This window comes from Acipenser ruthenus, chromosome 22 (assembly GCF_902713425.1).
Source record: "Acipenser ruthenus chromosome 22, fAciRut3.2 maternal haplotype, whole genome shotgun sequence".
Classification (NCBI taxonomy): domain Eukaryota; kingdom Metazoa; phylum Chordata; class Actinopteri; order Acipenseriformes; family Acipenseridae; genus Acipenser; species Acipenser ruthenus.
In genome coordinates, this window is record NC_081210.1 from 19145017 (window position 1) to 19169366 (window position 24350).

At 35.1% G+C, this 24350-nt stretch overlaps 2 protein-coding genes across 2 annotated transcripts; both read right to left on the reverse strand.

Annotated features, from left to right (window-relative positions):
* Positions 1 to 230: 230 nt before the first annotated feature.
* Positions 231 to 11914, reverse strand: LOC117431775 (inactive tyrosine-protein kinase 7-like). Its single transcript, XM_058996613.1, has 14 exons — positions 11866 to 11914; positions 8772 to 9077; positions 8047 to 8349; positions 6873 to 7175; positions 6155 to 6463; positions 5589 to 5846; positions 5053 to 5373; positions 4323 to 4625; positions 2886 to 3143; positions 2199 to 2495; positions 1735 to 2037; positions 1463 to 1501; positions 1156 to 1260; positions 231 to 702 (listed from the first exon to the last, which is right to left on the reverse strand). The coding sequence occupies exons 1-14, from the start codon at positions 11912 to 11914 to the stop codon at positions 629 to 631; spliced, it is 3228 nt and encodes a 1075-aa protein (XP_058852596.1). The 3' UTR covers positions 231 to 628.
* A 2163-nt stretch (positions 11915 to 14077) lies between these two features.
* On the reverse strand, positions 14078 to 22767 carry LOC117431082 (uncharacterized). The gene is made up of 9 exons (XM_058996588.1): positions 22698 to 22767; positions 21394 to 21693; positions 20512 to 20802; positions 19965 to 20267; positions 19162 to 19461; positions 17479 to 17733; positions 15377 to 15485; positions 14867 to 14899; positions 14078 to 14469 (listed from the first exon to the last, which is right to left on the reverse strand). Exons 1-9 carry the CDS (start codon positions 22753 to 22755, stop codon positions 14421 to 14423), a joined length of 1698 nt encoding a protein of 565 aa, XP_058852571.1. The 5' UTR covers positions 22756 to 22767; the 3' UTR covers positions 14078 to 14420.
* Positions 22768 to 24350: the final 1583 nt, after the last annotated feature.

The following is a 24350-nucleotide window of genomic DNA, read 5'->3' on the forward strand; positions in this document are numbered from 1 at the left end:
TGTTAAAAGGTGTAAATTCAGATGTTTATTTTTGTCAGAAGATAGAAGGTGATAAAAATGTAATTAGATTGAAATAACTAACTAAATAAATAAATAAATAAATAAATAAATAAATAATGCAACACACAATAAAGAAATTGCTGAACAAAAAAGTTTATTTTTAGACCCCACTCCAGCTGAGCTTTATGTGAGTGGAGTGTTAGTCTGAATACCAACCGTTATTTCAATTTTTTAAATTTTTTTTTAAAGATAGACTTATTTAATTTAACATTCTCTATGTTTCTTAAATTTGCAGTAAAAATTAAATAGCGACAAAAAAAAGAAAGCCTCAATGTATACAAATGCATGTACATGTAAATAGGTGCATGCCATATGTGTTTAGCTAAAAGATGTTCCATTTGACCTGGTTCATAAATGCACCTTCTTAGGTACAGACAGTGGCTGTGCAATTTAATATAATTTTTCACTAAAAAAGAAAAGTCTGAAAACTTCTTAGGGGGTCATCCAAGAGCAAGGTCAAAGTATTATTATTTTTTAATTACAAATGGTATCATGCTATATACATCCCAGAAGGTTTGAAATTGAAAATATAATTACACATTATATTACAGGATGGTGCCACAAGCGATCAGAACTCTGTAGTACTCAACACTTCAGTTTCTGTATCTTGTTTTGGCTGGATAGGAACTTCCTTCTCTTTGCCTGAATTAAAAACAGAATAAACAGTATATTAACTATTGAGATCAAAGTTTAAGATCAATCTTTAATAACCTTTTTGACAATAAGCAGATATGAAAGACAAAGTAACTGTAAATATATGTACCTCTTGACTGGCTTGTTTTAATAGTGTCTTAAAAAGCCACACTTCTGCTATGCATGTCCCACGCTGACAAACATTACTACATCTTTGCATAATAAATCACATGAAAGGGCAGAGGATTGCTATTGTATTGGTCTTTCCAATATTGTCAATTTAGCATTGCTGATAAGGAATCAGTGGTATTAATTGCCTTTTGCTGATTGTCCAGATAAACTGTTAGAATATTATTATTTTATAAATCTCAACCCCTTTTCTTAAGTAAAACAAAATCCCAATCATTTCAACGGTAGTTGAGCAGCAGGACTATAATATAAAGATGATAAAATCATATGTACCTATGTGGAGATGTAGCTTTTTAATCACGCGCCGCAATGCTCCAAGAAAGAAGATCAAAACAAGAATGCTTGTTACAAAGTGCCGGAAAATTCCATATATCACACCTGTGAAGTTAAGAAGAATGTACCATCAAAGTTTGGACAGTCCTTTAATATAGTCAGCTAGTTCAATTGAGGTACGGTCAATTTAATAGGACATACTATGTACATTTTCAATTGTAATATACAAAAAACGAGAGTGATTAGGGTGTAAGTACATTGTTTCCAAACGACATACTGTAGAACATAACCTGCTCTTCATTCTTACCTGCAGTATACATGCTACCAGTTTCAATACCAGGGGGTGCTGTAGAAAGAACATTGAAATAGTGAAGGGATAGACAACAACATGTGCAGTAGTTACATTGTAGTTATCATTTGCTAATAGTCACTACTTCCATGGTAGGCATACAATTAATAATAATAATAATAATAATAATAATACTAATAATAATAATACTAATAATAATAATAATAATAATAATAATAATAATAATAATAATAATAATAATAATAATAATATTAATACATATAGCATACCAACTATGAGTAACTGAGTGATCCATTTAAATCGAACATTTCCATTTGTATCAAAAAACTCTGCACTATAATTTCCAGTATCAGTTCCCTGAGTCTCATGCAGTATGAGGGTCCCATTGTTGAAAATCTCGGCCCTGTTTTGATAGTCTCCATAGTAATGGGGAACAGAGTATTTTAGTTTTGCCACAAGAGAGTTCCCCTTTTTCCATTCAATATTAGAAAAGTGTATATGGTCTTCGTTGTTGAGAAAGAGAACCACCGAGCTGCCCATGCTTCCATTTGCCTGAGGGCATTCCGTGAAGGCTAGTGGAATGCAAAATAACAAAGTTGTCGTTACGTTCAAATAAACATGCCTTGGGACATACTGTACATGAAGCATAACAGGCCACATTAAAGTCATGTCCAGTCGCAATAAGCTTCTTAGACAGGTTTATGCTACATACATATGATGAACGACAACCTACCAATGATAATTATCTGAGCAATCCCTTTTTGTGTATTTTTCCCACTTTTGTCAAAAACAATGACGCTGTAAGAGCCTGAATCAGTGTTCTGAGTCTTGTCCAGTCTCAAGGTCCCATTTGCAAACATGCTGGCTCTGTCTTTATAGTTTTCATTGTAATAGGGGGCCTCCTGTTTGAATCCAGCCACAGAGCGGTTATCTTTTCTCCATTCAATGGCAGAGCTATTTGCAATGTTTTTCAACAGGAGTAATAAAGAGCTTACCAAGACACTGTCCACGGTTTGAAATGGGATTATATCTGTATTTTGTGAGAAAATAAAACAAGTTGTAAGGATCAGAGGCTCCCTGAAAGTATCCCTAGAAAACACAATTTTGATATTGAGATCTTATTTCACTTTAAGTTTGTTCGGTATGTTCCAGATTGGCATCCTCCATCATGCACACTCAAATTCAAATCAAATAGTGACACAAAAATTACATTCGAAAAAGGGTTACCATCTATCAGGAAACTGGAAATCTTGCACGACATGCTAAGTGTAAATGATTTATCATGTTTATAAGAGCTGTTATAACCAAGACTGTGTATATAAAGATGGACTATACATTTAATTTGATGCAATGATGTTAGATTTTGTACATTGCCTTGCCTTGTCTGAACACAGAACAGATTCGATTGCAGGATTCTTACCTAAACAGGAAAATGAAACCAGTTCGCTCTGACTTGTACTGACATTGTTTGCAGCAGTGCATCCTATCCTTCCCGAAACCACGTGGTTCAAGACAAGCACATGGTTTTTAACAGTAGAGGAGGTGCTTTCACCAGATAATGCCTTTCCATTTAAACTCCATTGGAATACAGGGTCACTCCCCCTTTCTACTGAGCAGTGAAGCTCAACCTTCCTATTGGACAGGCAGAAATAGTCCACCTTTGGAACTGAGACCACATCTGAAAAACATTAAAGTATGTGATGTGTGTGTGACTGCAGTTCCATTAAGAATAAATTTAGTAAGTAGCGGTGTTCCGAAAAATATAGCGTTACACATCCCCACGTGCTGCTACAGCTATTTAAATAACGTACCTGTTATTTTTCTTTTCATTCTTAACTTCCTGACAGCTTTTTACCCTCATAACTTTAAAGTCTGTTTCAAAGGTCTTTTAAAAATAGCCGCCCTAGTGCACTGATAGTGTAAGGGTTATTGTCCGCATTGTCAAACAGGTAACACAGCAATAGCCATCCGTGATGTGGTACGGAACAGAAAAGCCATTTCTTTTCTTTTTTTTAATTGCTCTTCCTGCAGTGATTTAGAGGACAGATCTCAAACCCCAGTGCACTAGAGCGGACTTTTTGAAAAGAGCTTTGAAACAGACTAAAGTTATAAGTGTCAGGATGTTAACAATGAAACCTGACAGGTACGTTATTTAAACATTGTAGCAACACGTAGGGACTTACAACGCTATATTTTTCAGAACCTCGTTACTTACTCTTTCATGTTGGTACACAGTCAGTTGTCTATCAAAGCATTTGACATCTGGATAAACTTAGTTTATTATATAAGTTAAAAGATGTCCTCTCGTGCAGTTTGGCTGAGGGGACTGCGAAACGAATAGATACACCCTAAACATGATGAATTGACGTATTATAAATATATATACTCTTTCGTTAATTAAAAGCCTTCTTTTCCAGTGCATATTAACTCCTGATAAATTAACTCCTGACAATTAACACAGATTTGCTTTTAAATTCCCATGCAAACAAAATAAATAGTTGCAAGAAGCACTGCTCGTTAAGATATTAACATTATTTCATAAATCAACATAATTTCGGAAATCACATTAGGGCGATTATTTAATAACAAAATAGGCATAACGACCGCTTGAAAAAGCCAAAATCAATGCTACATATCGATTTGTTGATTAAGTACATTGTACCTGCATAATACCATCGTAATTATGTGTACACATGTATTTACTAAGTAACGACTTAGCAAATACACATTAATTCGAGACACCGAAATCTAAAGTGTTACTGGTTACTGATATGTGATTTATAATAGCCTAATAATAATAATAATAATAATAATAATAATAATAATAATAATAATAATAATAATAATAATACATTACCAAGTAGGAATAACTTTGTGATCCATCTGCGTGTATTTATCCCATATTTGTTATAAAAGTCCACACTGTAATTTCCTTCGTCAGTTTTTATTAACTTCAGTCTGAGAGTCCCATTAAAAAAGATTTGAGCCCTTTTTTTATAGTTTCCATAGTAACTAGGGTTAGAACCTTTAAACGTAGCCACCAGTAACTCTCCTTTCTTCCATTCCAATGGAGACATATTTTCAAGGTCTGTGTTATTCTTCATAAACAGGAACACTGAGCTGTCCACAGCTCCATATACAGGTAGGAACTCTGTATGACCTGCAGTATAATAATGTTACAGTTGAAATACAAATATTCATGATAAATAATTCACAATAATTAAGACAGTGGTGGTGTTCTCTGGCTCTCTCTGACCACGCCTTTCATATCTCCTCTTTTCAAAAGAAACTTTAGGTTTTGACCCTCAACAATAATAATGTGTTTAAATCTGCAGTCACACTTTACATTAAGTGTCTCTAATTACTGTGTATTTACATAGAAGTTACTACATGTGTACTTCCACATAATTACAATGGTATTATGCATAGTAACAATGTACTTAATGTGTAAATATTTTTGCACAATATATTTAAGTACACAATTGTATCAGAAAAGGGTTAGGGTTAGGGTTTGTGTTATGGGAGTTAGGGTTAGAGTTAGAATTAGGATGAAAACACATTTTGTAAAGCACAGAATATTTACTTACCAATTATGATTAATTTAGCAATCCTTCTCCGTATCTTTGTTCCATGTTTTGTAAACACGTCCACGCTGTAATTTCCTGAATCAGTTTCACGAGTCTTGTCCAGTTTCAACGATCCATTAGCAAAGATCTCAGCCCTGTTCTTGTAGTCTCCATTGCAAACAGTGCCATTGTTCTGCAACCAAGCCACTGGGGATTCCCCTTTCTTCCATACAATGTCAGAGCCTATAGCCAAGCCACTGCTTTTAAACTGGAAAAACACTGACGTTCCCAAGAGAGTTTCTATGGACTCAAACTGATGGCTATGTGTATTTATATTTTCTTCTAGACAGAGAGAGAGAGAGATGAAAAATGATTGCACATGTTTTGGGAGAGAGGTACTGTAGAGAAAACAGCATAACTTGCTGCTGAATATGTAGCTGCTTGTCACAGCCTAGGCTTTATAGTGTATACTGTGTAATCAATTGATTAGTTACTTAATGAATGGGAATTTGAATGTACTTTAATGTAATACTAAATATACAAGCTTTTTCTCTTACCTTCGCAGGCAAATGAGATGGGGTCACTGTGACTTTCACTGGCATTGTTTGCCGCGATGCAGATTAATTTTCCTGAAACCACATGGTACAAAACCGCCACATTTTTTTTAATAGTGTGGAATGCAGTTTCACCAACTAGTATGTTTCCATCCAAACTCCATTGAAATAAAGGGTCACTGCCTTTTTCTACTGAGCAGTTGAACTGAATTTTTCCATTGGGAAGACAAGTATATTTTACCTCAGGTTGGGAAACACCATCTGGAAAAGAAAAACAGTGAAACACATTCAGATTTCAAAATTAAGCTAAGAATAAAACATGCAGTAATTATGAATTGTAGACTTGGAATATTTAATACACAGCAGAGATAAGAATACATGGTGGAGGTGCTGTTGAAATATAGAACTGTGTGTAAATAACTAATATTGTATCCAATGATATAAAATAACAATGCTGGGTATGGGAACTTCGAAATATCAAGCATTGCTCAAGTGAATAATAATAATAATAATAATAATAATAATAATAATAATAATAATAATAATAATAATAATAATAATAATAATACCAATGATGAACAACTGAATGGCCCATCTGCCTATATTATTTTTGACTTTGTCAAAAAAGTCCACACTGTAGTTTCCTGTATCCCACTCTTGAGTCCTGTCCAATCTGATGGTCCCATTTTTAAAGACCCCAGTCCTGGTTTCATAGTGCCCGTAGTAATAAGGGGTAAAACCGTTCAACTCAGCCACAAGGGAGCCCCCCTTTTTCCATGTCTTGTCGAAATTGATTGTTTGGATATCGTTCTGATTTTCCAGAAATAGAAATGTTGTGCTGCCTTTAGCTCCATATACAGGTGTGCACTCAGTGTAAACTGAAAGAAAATAGTTATGTGTGTGTGTGAATCCATCAGTTAACAAAATACCAAAACGTTTACCAACATGTAATGCTTTTTGACAGCAGACAGGAAAACAACAAAACGACAAAGCTTTAACTACAACCCAAACGAGGCACTGAACAAACAAACAGAAACTTAGAACTTAAGTACTAGTATACATTTCTAACCTTCTGAAATCTGATATTTTAAGGTAAAAAAACACTATCCAGATTGTTTTGGCATTTCTATGTGCGCTTAAATCAGATGAAAATACATGTATGTACCTGAAAGCATCATAGCTTATGTAGTTCATGTTCCCCCATAAAATAACATCTATGTTTGAATAATGCCAGACAATGTACATAGTATACTTTCACTAACAAAATGGCTTTAAACAATGACTTACTCATCATGAATAGTTGAGCTATTTCGCTGTGTATGTTTCTTCCATTGGCATCAGACACAACCACACTGTAAGGTCCTGTGTCAGCATCATCAATCCTGTCCAATCTCAAAGTCCCATTTGTAAATATGTTTGCTTTGTTTTCATAGTCCCCATAGTAAAAAACTGTGCTCTTTTTCAAGCGAGCTACAGGAACTGTTGCTCTTTTCCACAGAATGTCAATGCCATTCAGCAGGTTCTTGTTAGACACGTGGAGAAAAACTGATTTTCCCAAGACTCCATATACTTTTTGAAAATCTGTGTTTTCTGTTTACAGAGAGAGATACAACCAAGGCATGTTAATGGTCTGGGATTTAATTGTTTGCCAAGTGTTAAAAAATAAATAAAACCTGAACAGTTGAACTGTTGTAAACAAATAAGCATGTCAAATACAAATGTTAGCATAGTATGTACAGAAGCTATTTATTTTGTACCAATTTAGTTACATGATAATAAACAGTTAATAAATATGCAGTAGGACTGCCTTGTGTGTATCCACCATTAAACTGCAATCTTGTGCTCAAACTTGGTTTATGTTGAGAATGTTCATTTAAGACTATGTTAATAGTGCCCTCAAATGTTACTGTATTTTGTTGTAATTTAGAAATGTACTCTTAAAGTTGAAATGTTTATGAAATTTAACTGAATCTAACAAAATACAACCAAGTACTGTATCCTTAAAATCCTAACTATATAATATACACTGATGTGCAAAAGTCTGCATAAAGAACAAAAAACATTGAGTGAAATAGCTTGCATCACTAGATTTTCAACCACAGAGAATCATCATCTGTAATTGACAAACCCAGGACTGGAAGACCCAAAAAGCTGTCTAACAAGGATGAGCAATACTTGAAGATAATATCCTTAAGGAATAGAAAGAAGACAAGCATTGAATTGACAACAGAACTGGCAGAAGGCACAGGTGTTGTTGTCCATCCATCAACAGTCCAAAGCATCTTTGACCATTGTTCCATAGTCCAATTTCTGTGTTCTTGTGCATATTTTAGCCTTTTAGTCTTGTTTCCCTTTCTTAACAGGGGTATTCTTACTGCAACACATCCTTTAAGTCCTGATTTAAAGAGTAACCTTCGTACTGTTGATTTGATGGACAACGATACCTGTGCCAATAACTTACTAATTGTGATTAAGTGATGAGCCTCAGTGCAGAGCAGCTTGCCATGTCTGTTGAACCTCTCCACAATGTAAATTCCTGAATCTCTTTCTCTAGTGCTGTCTAGTCTGAGAGTCCCATTTGTGAAGATTTCAGCTCTGTATCTATAATCATTATAAAAACGTGGAACATCATTTTTAACCCTAACCAACAGGGTGTCTCCTTTCTTCCATCTAATATCAGAGGTGCTCTGTGCGTTCTCGTTTCCTGCATGCAGGAAAACTGAGCTGCCAAGGATGACGTACACAGGATGGACTTCCTTACTTTCTGTTAATATGGAAACAATAGACCGTAATTACCAAGTAAGAAGAGGTAAAGTGCTGCAGAGCATTGTGTTATGTTTGCTACAGACACCGCAATTACAATGAATGTGTTTGACATTGCACATGCAGTATCATTTTTTATTGTTTTCAACAAATTTTGATTTTGAAGTAGTAAATAGTTATTTACTAATATAGAGAGAGAGAGGGAGAGGGAGATGATACTCCATGAAGTTCCCTTAAATAAAGATCACTTAGATAAAGCTTTGAATCTGCTTAGCAACACAGAGTCATTTATAACAGCGTGACTCTCCCTGTCATTCTGCTGTTGGATTTGAATGACTATATATTTTTTTGTCATATTCTAAATTGTATTAAACATATCCCTTCTTAACCTCAACAGTGAAAGAGATGGAAAAAATAACTTACCTGTAATGAATAAATAATACTGTTCTTCATGTGTAACAATGCCAGATCTGTCTAACAACAGCACCGTGTATTTGCCTTCATCCGTTTTCAAAGTTTTGGCCAGACTAAGGGTCCCATCAGGAAAGATTTTAACTCTGGTTCCATAATCTTCATAAAAAATGGGTGTAAAATTCTGAAACTTAACCATCAGAGAATCCTCCTTCTTCCAGATGATGTCAGAGCTGTGGAGCAGGTTTGTCTTTTCAAGGCTCAAGGACACAGAACTGTTCAAGACTCCATAGACGTGAGTTACTTCTTCTGTTGTCACTGATGAAATGAAGAACGCTTTGTAGGTATTGTGTTATTGGATTGTTAGAACATTAATGCGATATAGGGACACAGGGAGGCATTGTAAGAAGCAGATATTGGATACTGAATTATCAGCTTTTTATGTTAATCAGTTTCTATTTACCAAATTATTATTATCAAATCTTTACCATGTAAATTGCCATTTAAAAATAAAAGGTTTTACAATCCCAAACTTAACCTAATCATCATTAACATTTATAACAGAGAAAAAGAGAAAATGGAAGAGCATTTCCTTTGCTGGTTAATATAAAGGGATGAATATTACTTAGAATTTATTTGAAAATCATACTCTTGTTTATTTGTAATTACCCTTGAATTACATCGACTTATAATGATGTTTCACCCATAACAGCTAATTGTTGGTAATATTAAATATTTAAAAGATGTGTACTTACCAGATAAAAGCAGAAAAGTAAGTAGAAAAGAACTCCAAAGGAGCCAATGAGAGAGACCTGCTTTGCAGAACATTGTTTCAGAAAATGTGACATTCGTCAGCCAAAGGGGGAACAGAAGTACCTAAGATGTCACATGCAGAATACATTCTATAAACCACAGTTGGACGAAAAGCTCTTCTGCGCTGCCTTTACAGTAGAAGGAATTGGTGTTAATGCTAATCTAAACAGTGGATCACTTTTTAATGATCTTAACAAAGACTTTGATGCTACACATTTCACAGTTCTTATTCAAGGGCTGGTAAAAAAAGGAACTGTATTAAAAATAATGAAAAAGACTACATTTTTGCATTTTTTCTACTCTGATGCATTATGAGCATCAATAATTTACTCAAAGCCTCCACTAGTGTTTTCTGCTATTATAACATCCTTGACTTGCATAAAGAAGGAAAAACATTGAGTGAAATAGCTTGCATTTTCAAAGTGTGGTATCCAAAGCATAATCAACAAGTACAGAGAAACAGCATCTGTAATTGACAAACCCAGGACTGGAAGACCCAAAAAGCTGTCTAACAAGGATGAGCAATACTTGAAGATAATATCCTTAAGGAATAGAAAGAAGACAAGCGTTGAATTGACAACAGAACTGGCAGAAGGCACAGGTGTCGTTGTCCATCAAATCAACAGTACGAAGGTCACTCTTGAAATCAGGACTTAAAGGATGTGTTGCAGTAACAATACCTCTGGTAAGAAAGGGGAACAAGACTAAAAGGCTCAAATATGCACAACAACACAGATATTGGACTATGGAACAATGGTCAATGGTGCTTTAGACTGTTGATGGATGGACAGACAAATTAATCCATAGTTAAGAGACCGTGCTATTTGTCGCCTTATAATGAGCATACTAGTGTTAGTGTAATGGCATTATAGGGCGAATGGGAGCCATAACCGTACTGCCTTATAACCTGTTCTTCAGTATAAAGAGCCGCCTTATAAAGGGGGAGCACTGTATATATGATTTCCATTACATGACAGTTGGTGTTAAAACTTCATCCTGATATTGGACTCAGCTGTGTTTCTTTCCATCTGTGTTTGCAGATATCCTTCTGCCTGGTGTTGACAGCTAAAGTGTAAAGCTGGCTCCAGGGATCAGGCTATTTTGCCTCCCTGGCGCATCAGCACACACAATGGCTGCAATGCTGGCTCCAGGGATCAACCACAGTGTGGCCTCCCTAGCGCATCAGCATGACAATCGTAATAATATATTATTATTATTATTATTATTATTATTATTATTATTATTATTATTATTATTATTATTTATTTATTTATTTATTACTTAGTGTGTCAAATTATTATATCACCGATTTCCTCCCCATTTGGAATGTCCAATTCCCCACACAGTTCATGAGAACCGAAGGCTCAGTGGCCTTCCTCAAATCCCAGCTTCCTCTTTTACACCCAAGAACTCAAGAGCGGATGTCAGCGAGCTACCAGCCTCTGGAGGACAAAGGCCAGCCCTGTAGATGTCCATTCTGAGCTCACTGGGTGCCTGACCAGCAGGGTTCGTTGTAGCACGATGAGGGGAAGCAGTCCCTGCTGGTTTTGCCTCCCTAACCAACGGGAGTGGCAGAGCCATCGCTGCCTTCGGAATCCCCTGCGCTGTATGACTGCTTTTACCAGATGAGCCACTCCCCCCCCCCCCCCCCCCAACAGTAATTCTTCATTAAACTTTTTAAACAATCTTGTATAAATACAACATTGTTTATTCCAGTGCATATAGCTTTGGCAAAAGGTAATTCAGAAAACAGCATGGTTGGTGAGGATTCAAGCAAGCTAACTAGTACTTTTTAATGTATTTGTTTTTTTACATGAAATTTAACAAGAGTCTGATTTTTCATTCCCTATCGTGTAATGCCTGCTGTCTGTTTTTTTCAGACTTCAGCATCAGAACAGCCTCGTACCTGATGAAACACTGTAATAGTGATAGAAAGAAAATGACACACCCACAATGCATCACATTTTGTTTTTCGTTTTCTTAGTTTTTAGGGGTAAACACCAGAGATACCGAGATTGTTTTGTATTGCTCTTCTGTCCATTCCAAAATGTCCTTTCTTTCTTTCTTTCTTTCTTTCTTTCTTTCTTTCTTTCTTTCTTTCTTTCTTTCTTTCTTTCTTTCTTTCAAATGACTGCTTAAATTGGATATGGTTTATTACTGCCATCTGCTGTGTAATTGTTGAATAAAACCAAATAAATTACGTCCTTACAATATATTATTTTATAGACCATTAACAATAACCCCACTAAGGAAACACAACTAAAACAATGGGGTGTTTTAAAAACTGTTTTACCTACAACTTGCAGAGATGCAGTGGTGCGAGTGATGTTGTCTTCATTCATGTCTATGCAGATTATATTCCTTGTACCTGGCATGCAGTAATTTCAAAGAAGCACCTTCTAGACAGCTGCCTTCCATTGTATTTTACTCCCTCTGACATTTTGACATTCTGCACAATTAAAATTAAATTATATTTTGCATTGCATGTATTCATGGATCAAGCACAGCATTTGAATAACCTCACTTATTTTACACCTATAAGGTATTGTCATGAACTGAACATAGTCTCAATCACACACAAATCAGGAGATATAAACCAAACCATAAGGAACCAAACGAGCAAGATGAGCTGAATGGCCTCCTCTCGTAAACATTCGTATGTTCTTATGTTCTTATATTCTTATGAATAATTCAGCATGGGACCCTCCCACAATTATGCAGGCCCAATAAACCATGCCAGCTGGCCTGTACCAGGCCAGAGACTAGTGTCCAAATTACGGGGGCTAGTCTGACTGGTCACCCCTAAAATTGTAGTTTTATAAAGGCTAAGCCCCCTGGACCGCTACATTATAAATTATTGACCACACCAATACATAAAACAGCTTAGCTACAAAGCCCTTAGGTATCTTGTTTCACAGTGTAGTGGTTCTTATACATACATTTTTAAAAAAAAATTCTCCCCACCTCTTGCTTTTCTATTTTCCTATCTTGGGTTAGAGTACAATACAGAATTGCTAAATTTTAAACCCAGAGATGCATCCTGTCCCCAAAAGAGAAGTACAATATCAATGCAGGTGTGATTTGCAGAAGTAGCTTCACTTTTTTGAGTTACTCAGCACTGAAGATAGTTCTTTGTTTCCAAATTCCAAGCCGAAGTTTGCTACTGATTCACAAGATTCAAAAGCAATAATACAACTGTTCATGCCAAATCCATTCTTGATCAGGATCAGGGAGGTTCAACCTCTTCCATGATATCTCTTAAACCCCCCCCTGTACCTCAATGCTAATATTAGAAACGGTGTTAATTAATCCTGCATCCTCTGTAGGAGTGGATCTCAAAGTTGTGCTACACTGCTTTGTAACTTACTTCTGCTATCAATATCCAGTCATCATGCCCAAGTCACCATGTTAATAAACATAGGTGCCAATTGTAACTTAGTTTTCAAAACTGTCACAAAAATAAACTTTTAGCCCCTGGATTGCAGGGAAAATAAATAAAAAATAAAATGTTATTTTATTTATCCTTTGCCAGGGGAAATCCTCTGCTATGAGAAAACATCGGCCTAGGCCTGGCAGTGCTAGCTATGAAGTCGCTGTCATTTATTGTTGTATCATATTGTGGTAACACTGTAATCCTGTTTGAATGCCTTGTGTTGTCTGGTCCTTATTGGATGAGTCTATTGCAGAGATATGCTACTTCATTTCTGCAGGGCCATCCTACACCAGGTTTAACATATATAATCAAGTAATGAACAGCCTAGGACCTGGCTGGAGATTTAATTGGTTCAATTAAGCATTTAAAGACACCGTTGGAACAGACCTGGTCTGAAACGGTCATCCTTTGGAAAAAGTGATGGGCTAAAGGCTTGTGCACCTGCTGATAGACACACATTTTATTATAGACTGTTCTATAAGCTTTGAAATAATGCACCTGAAAACAAGGCATTGATCATACAAATCGTATGTATTTGTGTCTTTTAAGGTTGAACATTTTACAGAACTGAGAAACAAACAACTTGAAGTGTGGTTGAATTATATGACTTTGATGTTTTGTTATTGTTTCAAACATGAGGAGTTAATTAAAGACTGCTTTGTTCATCTTGCAACTGAACACTGGTTACATGCATCATATCTGATATAATTAAAAATAACACATTCGACACTTCAACAATGACATCCTGTTTCAGCATCTAAAATATCGTATCTTAGGTCAGAGTATTTTATGAACCTTTTTTTTTTTTTTGCTACATGAGGGTTTTAGATGTTTGCAGGTTGTTGCTGTCAAGAGTACAAGGGGTTGTCTTTCCCGGCATGAGGTTGCTTTGTAATCTTGGAATTGTCTGTCCTGACCTGCTGAAGACTAACAGTTCTAAATACATATTATGGTATCCATTTATTTGTGTATTCATTTATTTCAATTTTTATTTCCTTTAAAAAAAAAACAAGATCCATGCTGAACACTACATGTGACACTGCTAAATATGTACAAAATGACATGTTAGGTAATGTTCCCCTGTGCTCAATTGATTTGTATAATGTTTGTAAGAAATCTACCAGTTTACAAAAACCCAAGCACAAAGTGTTAAAAAAAACAATCAAAATCCCCCTAATTTTATTTAACATCATCAAATTATGTTAAATGACAATATTCATACAATTATAATACAATATCCCAGTTGTACCTAAGGTTACCTAAAAGCAGACAGCAAGACACTTTAAAAACATGTTTCATGAAAGGAAATTGAAATATTTACAGTATGCATGTTACAATACATATATAATAAAGACATCTTGCCGCTTGTGAAAGGTCTCAGGTGTGTTTTGTAAGCACATGGACTGTGTTTTATATTACTGTAGCTTCTCACCCTGATTGACTGGGACAGCATTCTCCTGGAATCTGAATGAAAATAATATGAAGTCAGCATTTGAGCAATTCATTTCAATCACACCTTAGCGTTAAGGTTCCATGAATAAGTATCTATAAACATGGTATAAACTGTTATTTAGGTTTCATTAATAACCATGTCCTTACATTTGAACTAGTTAATAATTTCAATTAAATGGATGTAAAGCTATGATACAACTCACACTTATATTAAACCCTGTCCACACTTTATTCAAATCCCATACAAATCCGATATGACCCCTAAACTTGCATGCGTCATGAATGGCTCCTTTGTTTAATTGCTTAGTTTCAGGTTATATGGCTCATAAGCTCAAAGCACTCTAGGTTGATGCACATGTTTAGCAGCACTACATTCATCCCATAATTGCTGTATGGAACTTATCATTACCTTGCTGGGGATCGTCTTCTCCTCCTGTGATTCCTACCACAAATACAATATTATTTAATTTTGAGGGAGCCAAAATGTGAAACAAGGAAAATGTTTTGCTATTTCACTAATTATTTTTAGGAAACAGAAGAAGCTGTCTGTTCTTAGATCAGCCAGGATATGTAAATAAATACTACAGGGTAATTAAACTGTTTGCAATCAAAGTAAAAATATTGGGACAGGATGTATTGGGGTTTTTTCTGGCAGGGATCAATTAGTTAATTACTGAAAATCTTTGCATCTACGCATGGTAATTTTCAGCGATTTGGAATATTATTTATTTATTTTAATCCTTTGCTGCCCAGTGTCCAATATATTTGCCCTTGAGAAAATAGGCTTTAAGTAGGTATGGTAACATACCCAGCGCAGTAAAGGGTTAACAAAAAACAACATGTCTTGAAATACTGCATTGTGCATATGTGTTCAAATCATTGCTTTGTAAACCTTAACTGAGAGATAAGTCTTTCTTACTCTGAAATTTGGGATTTCAGGAACAGCTGAACAGCGAGCGCTATTGTGAACAGTGCCACAAGGGAACCCCAGCATATAATAAGGTACAAGAGCTTTCCAGTGAAGAAACCTGTCATTAGAAGAGGTTCATTGTTAATGCAACACAAATACAAATATATATAAATATATATTTACAATATTGGTGCTATTTACAATGAAGATAACTGAATGAGTAGCAGCATATACGGAAACAGTCATAATTCCTTAATGTGACGTCAAAAAGTAACAATTTCTTGATGTGTTATTGCATTGAGTGATTATGACCTTGCTCCTTAGCCGGAACTAACAGTGCATGAAAAGTTAAATGTTCAACATTTTAAGGCTGACAGGACCACCCTTCAATACAAATAGAAACCATCAGAATGAAAATAGGGGAGTAACTGAGTCAATTTGAGAGTGACACAAAACGAATGAACGAGGAACAGGAACTGACAAATAATACAGCTCCGAAAACTGACAACACATGTAACAGTGAGGAAGAGCAACTAGACTAAGAAAAAAATGTCTTCGGGTCTGGGTGATGAAATCCATCACTTCAAACAGGACATGTTGCCTCCTCAACTGCCACAGCTCAACTGAGCTTCATAAAGACGCCACTCCCACCACCCTGGAAACAAAGACCCAATGAAATTAAAGTTCCTTCGGTCATACAACCAATAGTACACAGCAGACTGCGGAAGGACACATCATAGCCCCTATTTAAAATGAAGAAATAACGAAAAAAATAAAACAAGGAGAAATTACAGCTGGTGGTTAAGAGCTACAGCCTGCATAAGTATTAAGCTTTTTTTGTAATTATTTGATAGTCCTTTCTTTAAAATCATGACATTTCGATCCGGTCGGCACCAGCAAGCATGCCTTTGAAGCCTCAGGCTTGAGTACGGAATGCAGCCAATCAAACGTTTCTAAAACTGGGGTTGAGCATAGTTGCATTAGATCCTAACTATGAAGGGATCGCGCAGGAGTAAAAAATAAATACATACATAAATTAAAAATGTGTCTAGGTTTGAAAGTTGCACATTGAAGAAGTATTCAGGTAAACAACAGTACAGTAATTGTGTTCAGTGGTGTATTAAAATGCAGTAGGCAGCTTTGTATGTGTTTACTATGAGTGGCTCCCAGCAAGCAAGCCACTGCCTGCCACAGCCACTGTGAATTCAGCTGATCCGCTAGGACTGAATGTCTGGATTGCCTGTGGTGAGAATAAACAAAGGCTTTGCAATTAAAATTCAAAGTGCATTGTATGATTATTGTAGGGGAATAGTAATTTAAAATGTACATACCAATGTGTATAAAACATACAAGTAAGTAGTTTTATTTTACTTTGTTTGTTTTCCTTTTGAGAAAAAACAACACTCAAGATGCAGTATATTATTAAATAAATAAAGAAACACATCTACAAAGTTAATCAACAATATATTCAGCTCAAAACCGGGACAAGTTGTTCAATAACTGATAAGACTAATTAAACCATTTAAATATAGGCTATTTCAATGGTTATTTAAATAGCCATCCTCTCTTAGTATTATCTTTTATTCATCATTTTTTTAAGCAGCTAGCTTAATTATGAAATTATTGTATTACCCATAATTGTAAATTCATATTGAATATAAACTAAATGAAAACGCATGGCACACTGAGAAATGAGCATGTATGTCTGTGTTAGCACCTTTAAGCATTTAAAGTGTGTCACGCTACAGGAAGTGGCTGAAAACCAGGACTTTTTAAAGATTTTGAGCAAAATGTCGGGACACCGGGACCTTTGGTGGAAAACTGGGACTGTTCCAGCTAAACCAGGACATCTGGTCAACCTAATTGTGAGGCATGAGGCACAAACCTATGTCTTTCTGTGTGTTATTGCTTACCTATTAAACAGGTGGAGAAACTTTTGATGTGTTACCTATTAATTCTCACAAAAGTTGTTTGATATAATTTTAAAAATGCTTTAAATTACTTTAGAAATATAATTTGCATGTAATTATTAAATGCATATCATTTACATCATTACATGAATTAAATAATCTGTAAAGCTTTAAAAGTCAGAATGTTTTTTTTTTTTTTACCTTCACAGGAATAGAAGACAATTGGACTCTGTTGTTTGCTCACACTGTTTTCAGCAGTGCAGACCACATAGCCGGTTATGTCCTTCAAAACAAGTGTCTGGCTTTTAACACTGTGCGGGGCACTGTTACCATCCAGAGTCTTGTAATTCAAACTCCATGTGAATGAAGGATCAGCTCCTTTTTCTAAAAAGCAGTGGAACTCAACCTTCCCATCGGGTGTGCATGTATAATTAAGTTCAGGTTCAGAAACAGCATCTAAAAAACATTGTAAGACAATTCACTTTGTAGTAAGTTCCTCAATTTTTAAGGTTTTTACCATAACGTAATGTATATAACACATATAACATATATATTTTTACTAATGCACTGTATGTGAATGTATGTAAATATTACATTAGAAAACCTATTGGATTAGCAACAACAGGTTATTAAATTAGATAGTGTAAAGTTTCATGACAAAGTAATAATTATACACCATAAAACTAAATTAGCTATGTCAGATTTTAAAAAAACATCTTAGTTTATATTTTCATTGTTTGAGAATATACAAAGAAAACACAAGTGTTCTCGCAATGTTACAATGTAAAGTATGTACTAAATCTGTTTAAAATCTTTTTCATAGGATTTGTGTGTATTTCCTAAGAATGTGGTTTACAGTGTGTGGTTCATTAGTTACCTGTTTTACTGCACTATACTAATGACTTTTTAATATCAATAACTGTATAATATTGTTTGTAAAATCATTAATAACACAAGTATAGATGCATTATTGTATGTATACCAGATCCTTAAACTAGTGTTACCAAGTTACGTACAAACAATATAATATAATATAATATAATATAATATAATATAATATAATATAATATAATATAATACAGAAGTAAAAAGAATGGATCTAAAAGAATGGACTTAGAGGCCAAATAAGAAGACCTTTGGCCAGAGAGAGTTGAAGAAAGAGCAAAGTGTTAGTTAGATGTAAGTTAGAGGTACACCGATTGTGTACACTGGAGAGTAGGATTACTTTTTAGTTGAAATATTAGATTGAAATCTTAACATTTTATGGAGATTATGTGATAATGTTAAACTGAGAAACCGGGGGTCAGCACAAAGAAGAACTCACTAACTATGAATAACTGAGCGAACCCTCCTGTCAAATTTGATGGGGCCATTAGCAAAAATCTCACTCCTGTTCCCATAGTCACTGCAGTACTGAGGTGGAGATTCATTCGTCAATGTGTAATAATTAGGAACTGTATACTTTGGTATTTTTTATCACTTAGGATGGGGTAGTCCCTCCCTGTGAGAGCTATGTGTGAACAGTACCCAGCATTATGTTTAGTTTGTTAATGCTAGGTGATCAGTATTGGGGTAAAGCTGTGAAAAGGTGTGAAAGGTGGGCTTGGTGATATGTACTGTAAGTATAATGTAAAAAAAAAACACTTGTAGAGCATAGAAAAACAAACTGTTAAAATGCCTTGTTGAGGGAGTGCCCGAGCAGGATTAAGGTAAAACAAATAATTAAAATATCTAAACATTACTGCATTTTAATATACAAAGGATATTGATTAATAGAAAATATAGGGGAGATGGTAACTTGATTCTAATTAATAATAATAATAATAATAATAATAATAATAATAATAATAATAATAATAATAATAATAATAATAATAATCTTACCAATTAGGAATAACTGAGTGTGGATTTTGTTTTTTGTACCATTTTTGTAAAAGAAATCCACACTGTAATTTCCAGTATCAGTTTCCTGAGTCTCGTCCAGTCTGAGGGTCCCGTTATTGAAGACCTCAGCCCTGCTTCCATAGTCTCCATAGTAACGAGGGGTAGGACCCTTAAACTCAGCCACAAGGGAGCCCTCCTTCTTCCATCTTATATCATAAATGTTTTGAAATTCAGTTTTCCCAAAGTAGAGAAACTCTGAGCTCCCCGTGGCTCCAGAAACAGCTGTGGTTTCTTTGTATCCTGCAATATGTAGTCTTGATTAATCCATCTCAAATGAACATATATCTGAAGAATGAGTACCGTAATATTATGGGAAACTTCAAGCAATATATCAATTAAGAGAAAGAGAGGTCAGCCGGCTCACACAGTATCCATCACATCGTTGAGTTGTTGAATCCGCATTTCTTACCTGTTATAAATTAATCTGGCAATGGGGTTCCAAAGCTATGCACTTCGTAAGATGAATGATCATAATTACAATTATCATACTTAAATGTAAACCTTGCTTCTGCTTTGCGTGTGGCTTTAAGTATTGCATTTGAACCAAGGTGTGCCCTATTGTGCCCTATTGTAAAGCACATAAAGACAGTTATATAACAGCAAATGGCGTTGTATTGTATTGTGTATTACCAGCACATGGGCCTGTGTTTGAGCACTGTCATCAAGGCCAGCACACTATAAGAGTTGCTGATCATAAACTAAGATTCGTTGTAGAGTCAACTGCTAATGTATAAACCACTTACTTATTATGAATAACTGAACAGTTCCATGTTGTATGATGTTTCCATCTCCATTGAAGACATCCACACTGTAGGTTCCTGTATCATGTTCTTGAGTACTGTCCAGCCTCAAGGTCCCATTGCTGAATATCTCGGATCTGTTTTTGGAGTCTCCATGGTAACCAGTGTTATTTTCTTTAAACTCAGCTAGTGGGGTGTTTCCCCTTTTCCATTCAATGTGGGAACTTTCCCTCATATTACCCCCTTTCAGCTGGAGATAAACTGGGCTTCCTTCAATCCCATCTACAATTTCAAACTTATTCTCCTCTGTTTATATATGAGAGAAAAGGAATGTGAGATATGTATTCATTAAACCCTGGCTATTGCTCTGTGATCTAAAATGCTACCAAAAAAAAATTGTAATTGTGTAATGCATTCATATCAGCATAGTGAAACTTGGAATATGGAGGCTCCAAATAATGGCAAACGTTTCAGCAGTAAGTCTTAGTGTCTCCATTTCTTTTATTATTATTATTAGTATTATCATTGTATTATATGCATAAAAACTTACCAATCAGGATTAAGTGGTGGCCCTCTGTATGAATTATTGTGTCATTTTCATCAGTCAGCTCCACAATATAATTCCCTGCATCACTTTCCTGGGTGTTGTCTAGTCTGAGGGTTCCATCAGGATAAATTTCAGCTTTGATTGTATTCTCTGGGTGAAAAGAGGATGTTGAATTTTGAAACGTCACCAGCCAAGAGCCATCCTTTTTCCATATGAAATCAGAACAGTTCAGATGGTTGCCCTTTTTCTGGTACAGAAACACTGAACTGCCCAGAACACCATATACAGGTGGAACTTTAAATAGAAAAAAAAGACATAATTAGATAAGCAAACAAACTCATTGCACAATATATGCACACCAACCCTTAATGTGTTCTAGCTAAGGTTTCCTGTCTATTTTTATATGTTGTACCATTTTACAAAGTTATACCAAATGTTTATACAGTACATTTTCATTTTTGAGAAAGCCTTAATTTGGTATCACTAATACTTCTTAGCAACATCACTAAAGCACGGAACACTACAAGTACTTTTGAATGAATGATTTTGAAGGGAATAATTCTCCTGCTATGATACTGTTAATTATGTTATAACCTATGTTATAACAGCCACTGTCTATTTAGGAGATTCAGCTTTACGCAATTTTTTCATGCACTAATAACAGTTTGATAAACTCACTTATTACCTTTCAAAAGTGAAATGTAACAAAGGGATAGATTTGGAAAGCTCTTTACTCTAAATCATCGTTAGTGTCCAATAAAGTTTCAAACCAGTGTGTACTTGGTGTTTATTTATTATTTATTTATTTCTCTTTCTGAAAACAGTGCTAACATAATTTCAAATTAAAAATATTTGAGTGCATGGCCCAAATCATTAATAACTTACTAGTTATGATGACCTGGAAGACAAATGTTCCACTATAACGTCCATCTTTGTCATGCGTTACCACAGTATAGTTTCCAGAATCACTTTCCTGAGATCTGTCCATTCTGAAGGTTCCATTGGAAAATAATGTAGCATGTGTTTTATAGCTGTGAACCAGAGTAAAATTGTTTTTAAACCTCCCCACTGTGGTTGTATTGTCCTTCTGTATAATTCCATCGTTGTTCAGTAGCCACGCTTTTTTCAGGTGCAGGAAAACTGAGCCACCCAGCTCACCATATATAGTAGAAAATTCATCGGCCGCTGTTGTAAAAAGAGCATCAACATTATATTAGTGGCTCAAAAGCTGAGGACATCACTATGTTTATAGCTATGTAATCAGGGCTAAATATTATTGCTGTGCAGACACTGGTGGAAATTTCGTTATTATATTTTGTATTTATTTATTTTATTTAACCTTTATTTAACCAGGAATTAAAAACAGGATTTTTTTTTTTTTTTTTAAAGGGGGACCTGGTCAAGAAGGTGACTTAAAATACAAAAACGATACAAAATAAAACCCCACAAATTTAAATGAAGACAAACCATACAAACAAGAATCAATTTGAGCATCTGACAAAGCAAAAACATGTCTCAGCTACATAGAATCCTTTAAAGGTATCAAAACAAACAGTACATTTCAGTTCTGACTGAAGTTTATTCCAAGACCACGGAGCAAGAAAACCAAATGCCTTTTTTACAAATTCCGTACGAACTTTAGGAACTGAGAAACTTAGAACAGTCTGAGATCTAAGATTATAAAAACTACTAGAGGTAATTAACAACATCTAGATTGTAAATTCATATTTAATTACTGTATGCATAGATTTTCAACCCCTGAACGTTTTACCCATTAAACAAAACTAGGTGATGTGTAAATAAACTTGAATAATACAAGGAACTTTTCACTGTTGTTTCAAACATTGACAAAATATAATAACAGTATGTGATAGAATTGCTTTGAACCTGAAATACTTATTTAAGAGCCTGTAAAATGAACTGAGCGTGCTGACCCACTCCCAATTGCAAATTAAATGCTTTCCCTGTGTTAATTAAATAAAGCAATTTGTCAATCCTATATATATATATATATATATATATATATATGTATATATATATGTACAGTATATATATATATATATATATGTATACATTTTTAAAACTACATATCTGTGTTTTTAATCATAACCATGACCTATGTAATTATATGTATACTTGATATGAAATATTAGTTTTTAATGACAGAAAAAATTAAAAAAACATCTTACCAGATAAAATAAGAGAAAAAAGCAAGAGAAGCAGTAGAAGATACATCCGGCACTTCATGTTTATAGCAAATATCACATTAACAAGTCAGACTACAACAAATGAACTGGAGACTGAAAAACCACAACCTTTTTTTTTCTTTTTTTGTTACAGACAGAACTGAGACAATGTGGCCAAGCATTTCAGAGAATCGATAGCGTCAGACATGGTATTTTATTTTTAAACAACCAGTAGCTTTATATATATATATATATACAGTACTGTGCAAAAGTTTTAGGCATGGTGGAGGTTCCTTGCAAGTTTGGGGCTGCATTTCTGCAAATGGAGTTGGGGATTTGGTCATAATTAATGGTCTCCTCAATGCTGAGAAGTACAGGCAGATATCCATCATGCAATACCATCAGGGAGGCATCTGATTGGCCCCAAATTTATTCTGCAGCATGACAACGACCCCAAACATACAGCAAAAGTCATTAAGAACTATCTTCAGTGTAAAGAAGAACAAGGAGTCCTGGAAGTAATGGTATGGCCCCCACAGAGCCCTGATCTCAACATCATCGAGTCTGTCTGGGATTACATGAAGAGAGAGAAGCAACTGAGGCTGCCTAAATCCACAGAAGAACTGTGGTTAGTTCTCCAAGATGTTTGGGCCAACCTACCTGCCGAGTTCCTTCAAAAACTGTGTGCAAGTGTACCTAGAAGAATTGATGCTGTTTTGAAGGCAAAGGGTGGTCACACCAAATATTGATTTGATGTAGATTTTTCTTCTGTTCACTCACTTTGCATTTTGTTAATTGATAAATATAAACTATTAACATGTCTATTTTTGAAAGCATTCTTACTTTACAGCATTTTTTCACACCTGCCTAAAACTTTTGCACAGTACTGTATATATATATAAATACATACATACATACATATAATATATATAAGATACATACAAGTATCTTATCTTAAGTATCGTAGCTTGCTAAACAGTTTTAGGACTTTCAAAGTAGAAAACAGGCGTACAAATCACAGCTTTGTAAACAGGGCCCAGTGTTGTTGATTGCATTCTTTTCTTTTGCACTGTTTGTCTTTTATGGACTTTTGGGTGTTAGATAAGAAATAAAGAAATACGAGCTAAGTGTTAGTTCACTGTTAGTTTCTCTGAAAGCAACGAGCTAGTGAATGCAAAGCCCACAACCACATAAGCCTACCACAGTTTGTGGTCATCAAATTATTGCTGATAATAAATAAACAGTACATACGAAAAACTGTAGCCTTGTGGTTTTTAAATCTTCCTTCAAATGAAGTATGAAATGTAATAACGTCTGTAAAAACTACAGGTTTAAAAAAACATTCTCGCAAATGTGGTAAAATGAGTCTGTAATGTGTGGGAATGGTATCTTGTTGAGCTTATATGTGTCCATGCAATCAGCTTGGTTTGCAGAAAGCATCTCCTGAAAGCACAGGTCGAGTCCAAGTGGGTCATGCAACAGAGACGTGCAACAGTAGTCCAAACCACAGAAATCTTCTACACTGGACAAGACACACGTTGGTAGAAAATCATAACAGTCTGAAAAAGATATATGACTTGTTAGTTATCCATGGGTGTGCTGCACAGAGGATCGCATTTCCGCACAGTGCATCACAACTGCTGTAGCTAAGTTTTA

Coding starts and splice junctions, on each gene's coding strand:
- LOC117431775 (XM_058996613.1), bottom strand. CDS start 11,914: ATGAATGAAGACAACATCACTCGCACCACTGCATCTCTGCAAGTTGTA. Junction 9,078..11,865: donor TGCATCTCTGCAAGTTGTAG/GTAAAACAGTTT, acceptor TCATTTCATCAG/TGACAACAGAAGAAGTAACT. Junction 2,038..2,198: donor TGCTCAGATAATTATCATTG/GTAGGTTGTCGT, acceptor GCATTCCACTAG/CCTTCACGGAATGCCCTCAG.
- LOC117431082 (XM_058996588.1), bottom strand. CDS start 22,755: ATGAAGTGCCGGATGTATCTTCTACTGCTTCTCTTGCTTTTTTCTCTT. Junction 19,462..19,964: donor TGTTCAGTTATTCATAATAA/GTAAGTGGTTTA, acceptor TACATATTGCAG/GATACAAAGAAACCACAGCT. Junction 14,900..15,376: donor CTGAAATCCCAAATTTCAGA/GTAAGAAAGACT, acceptor TATTTGTGGTAG/GAATCACAGGAGGAGAAGAC.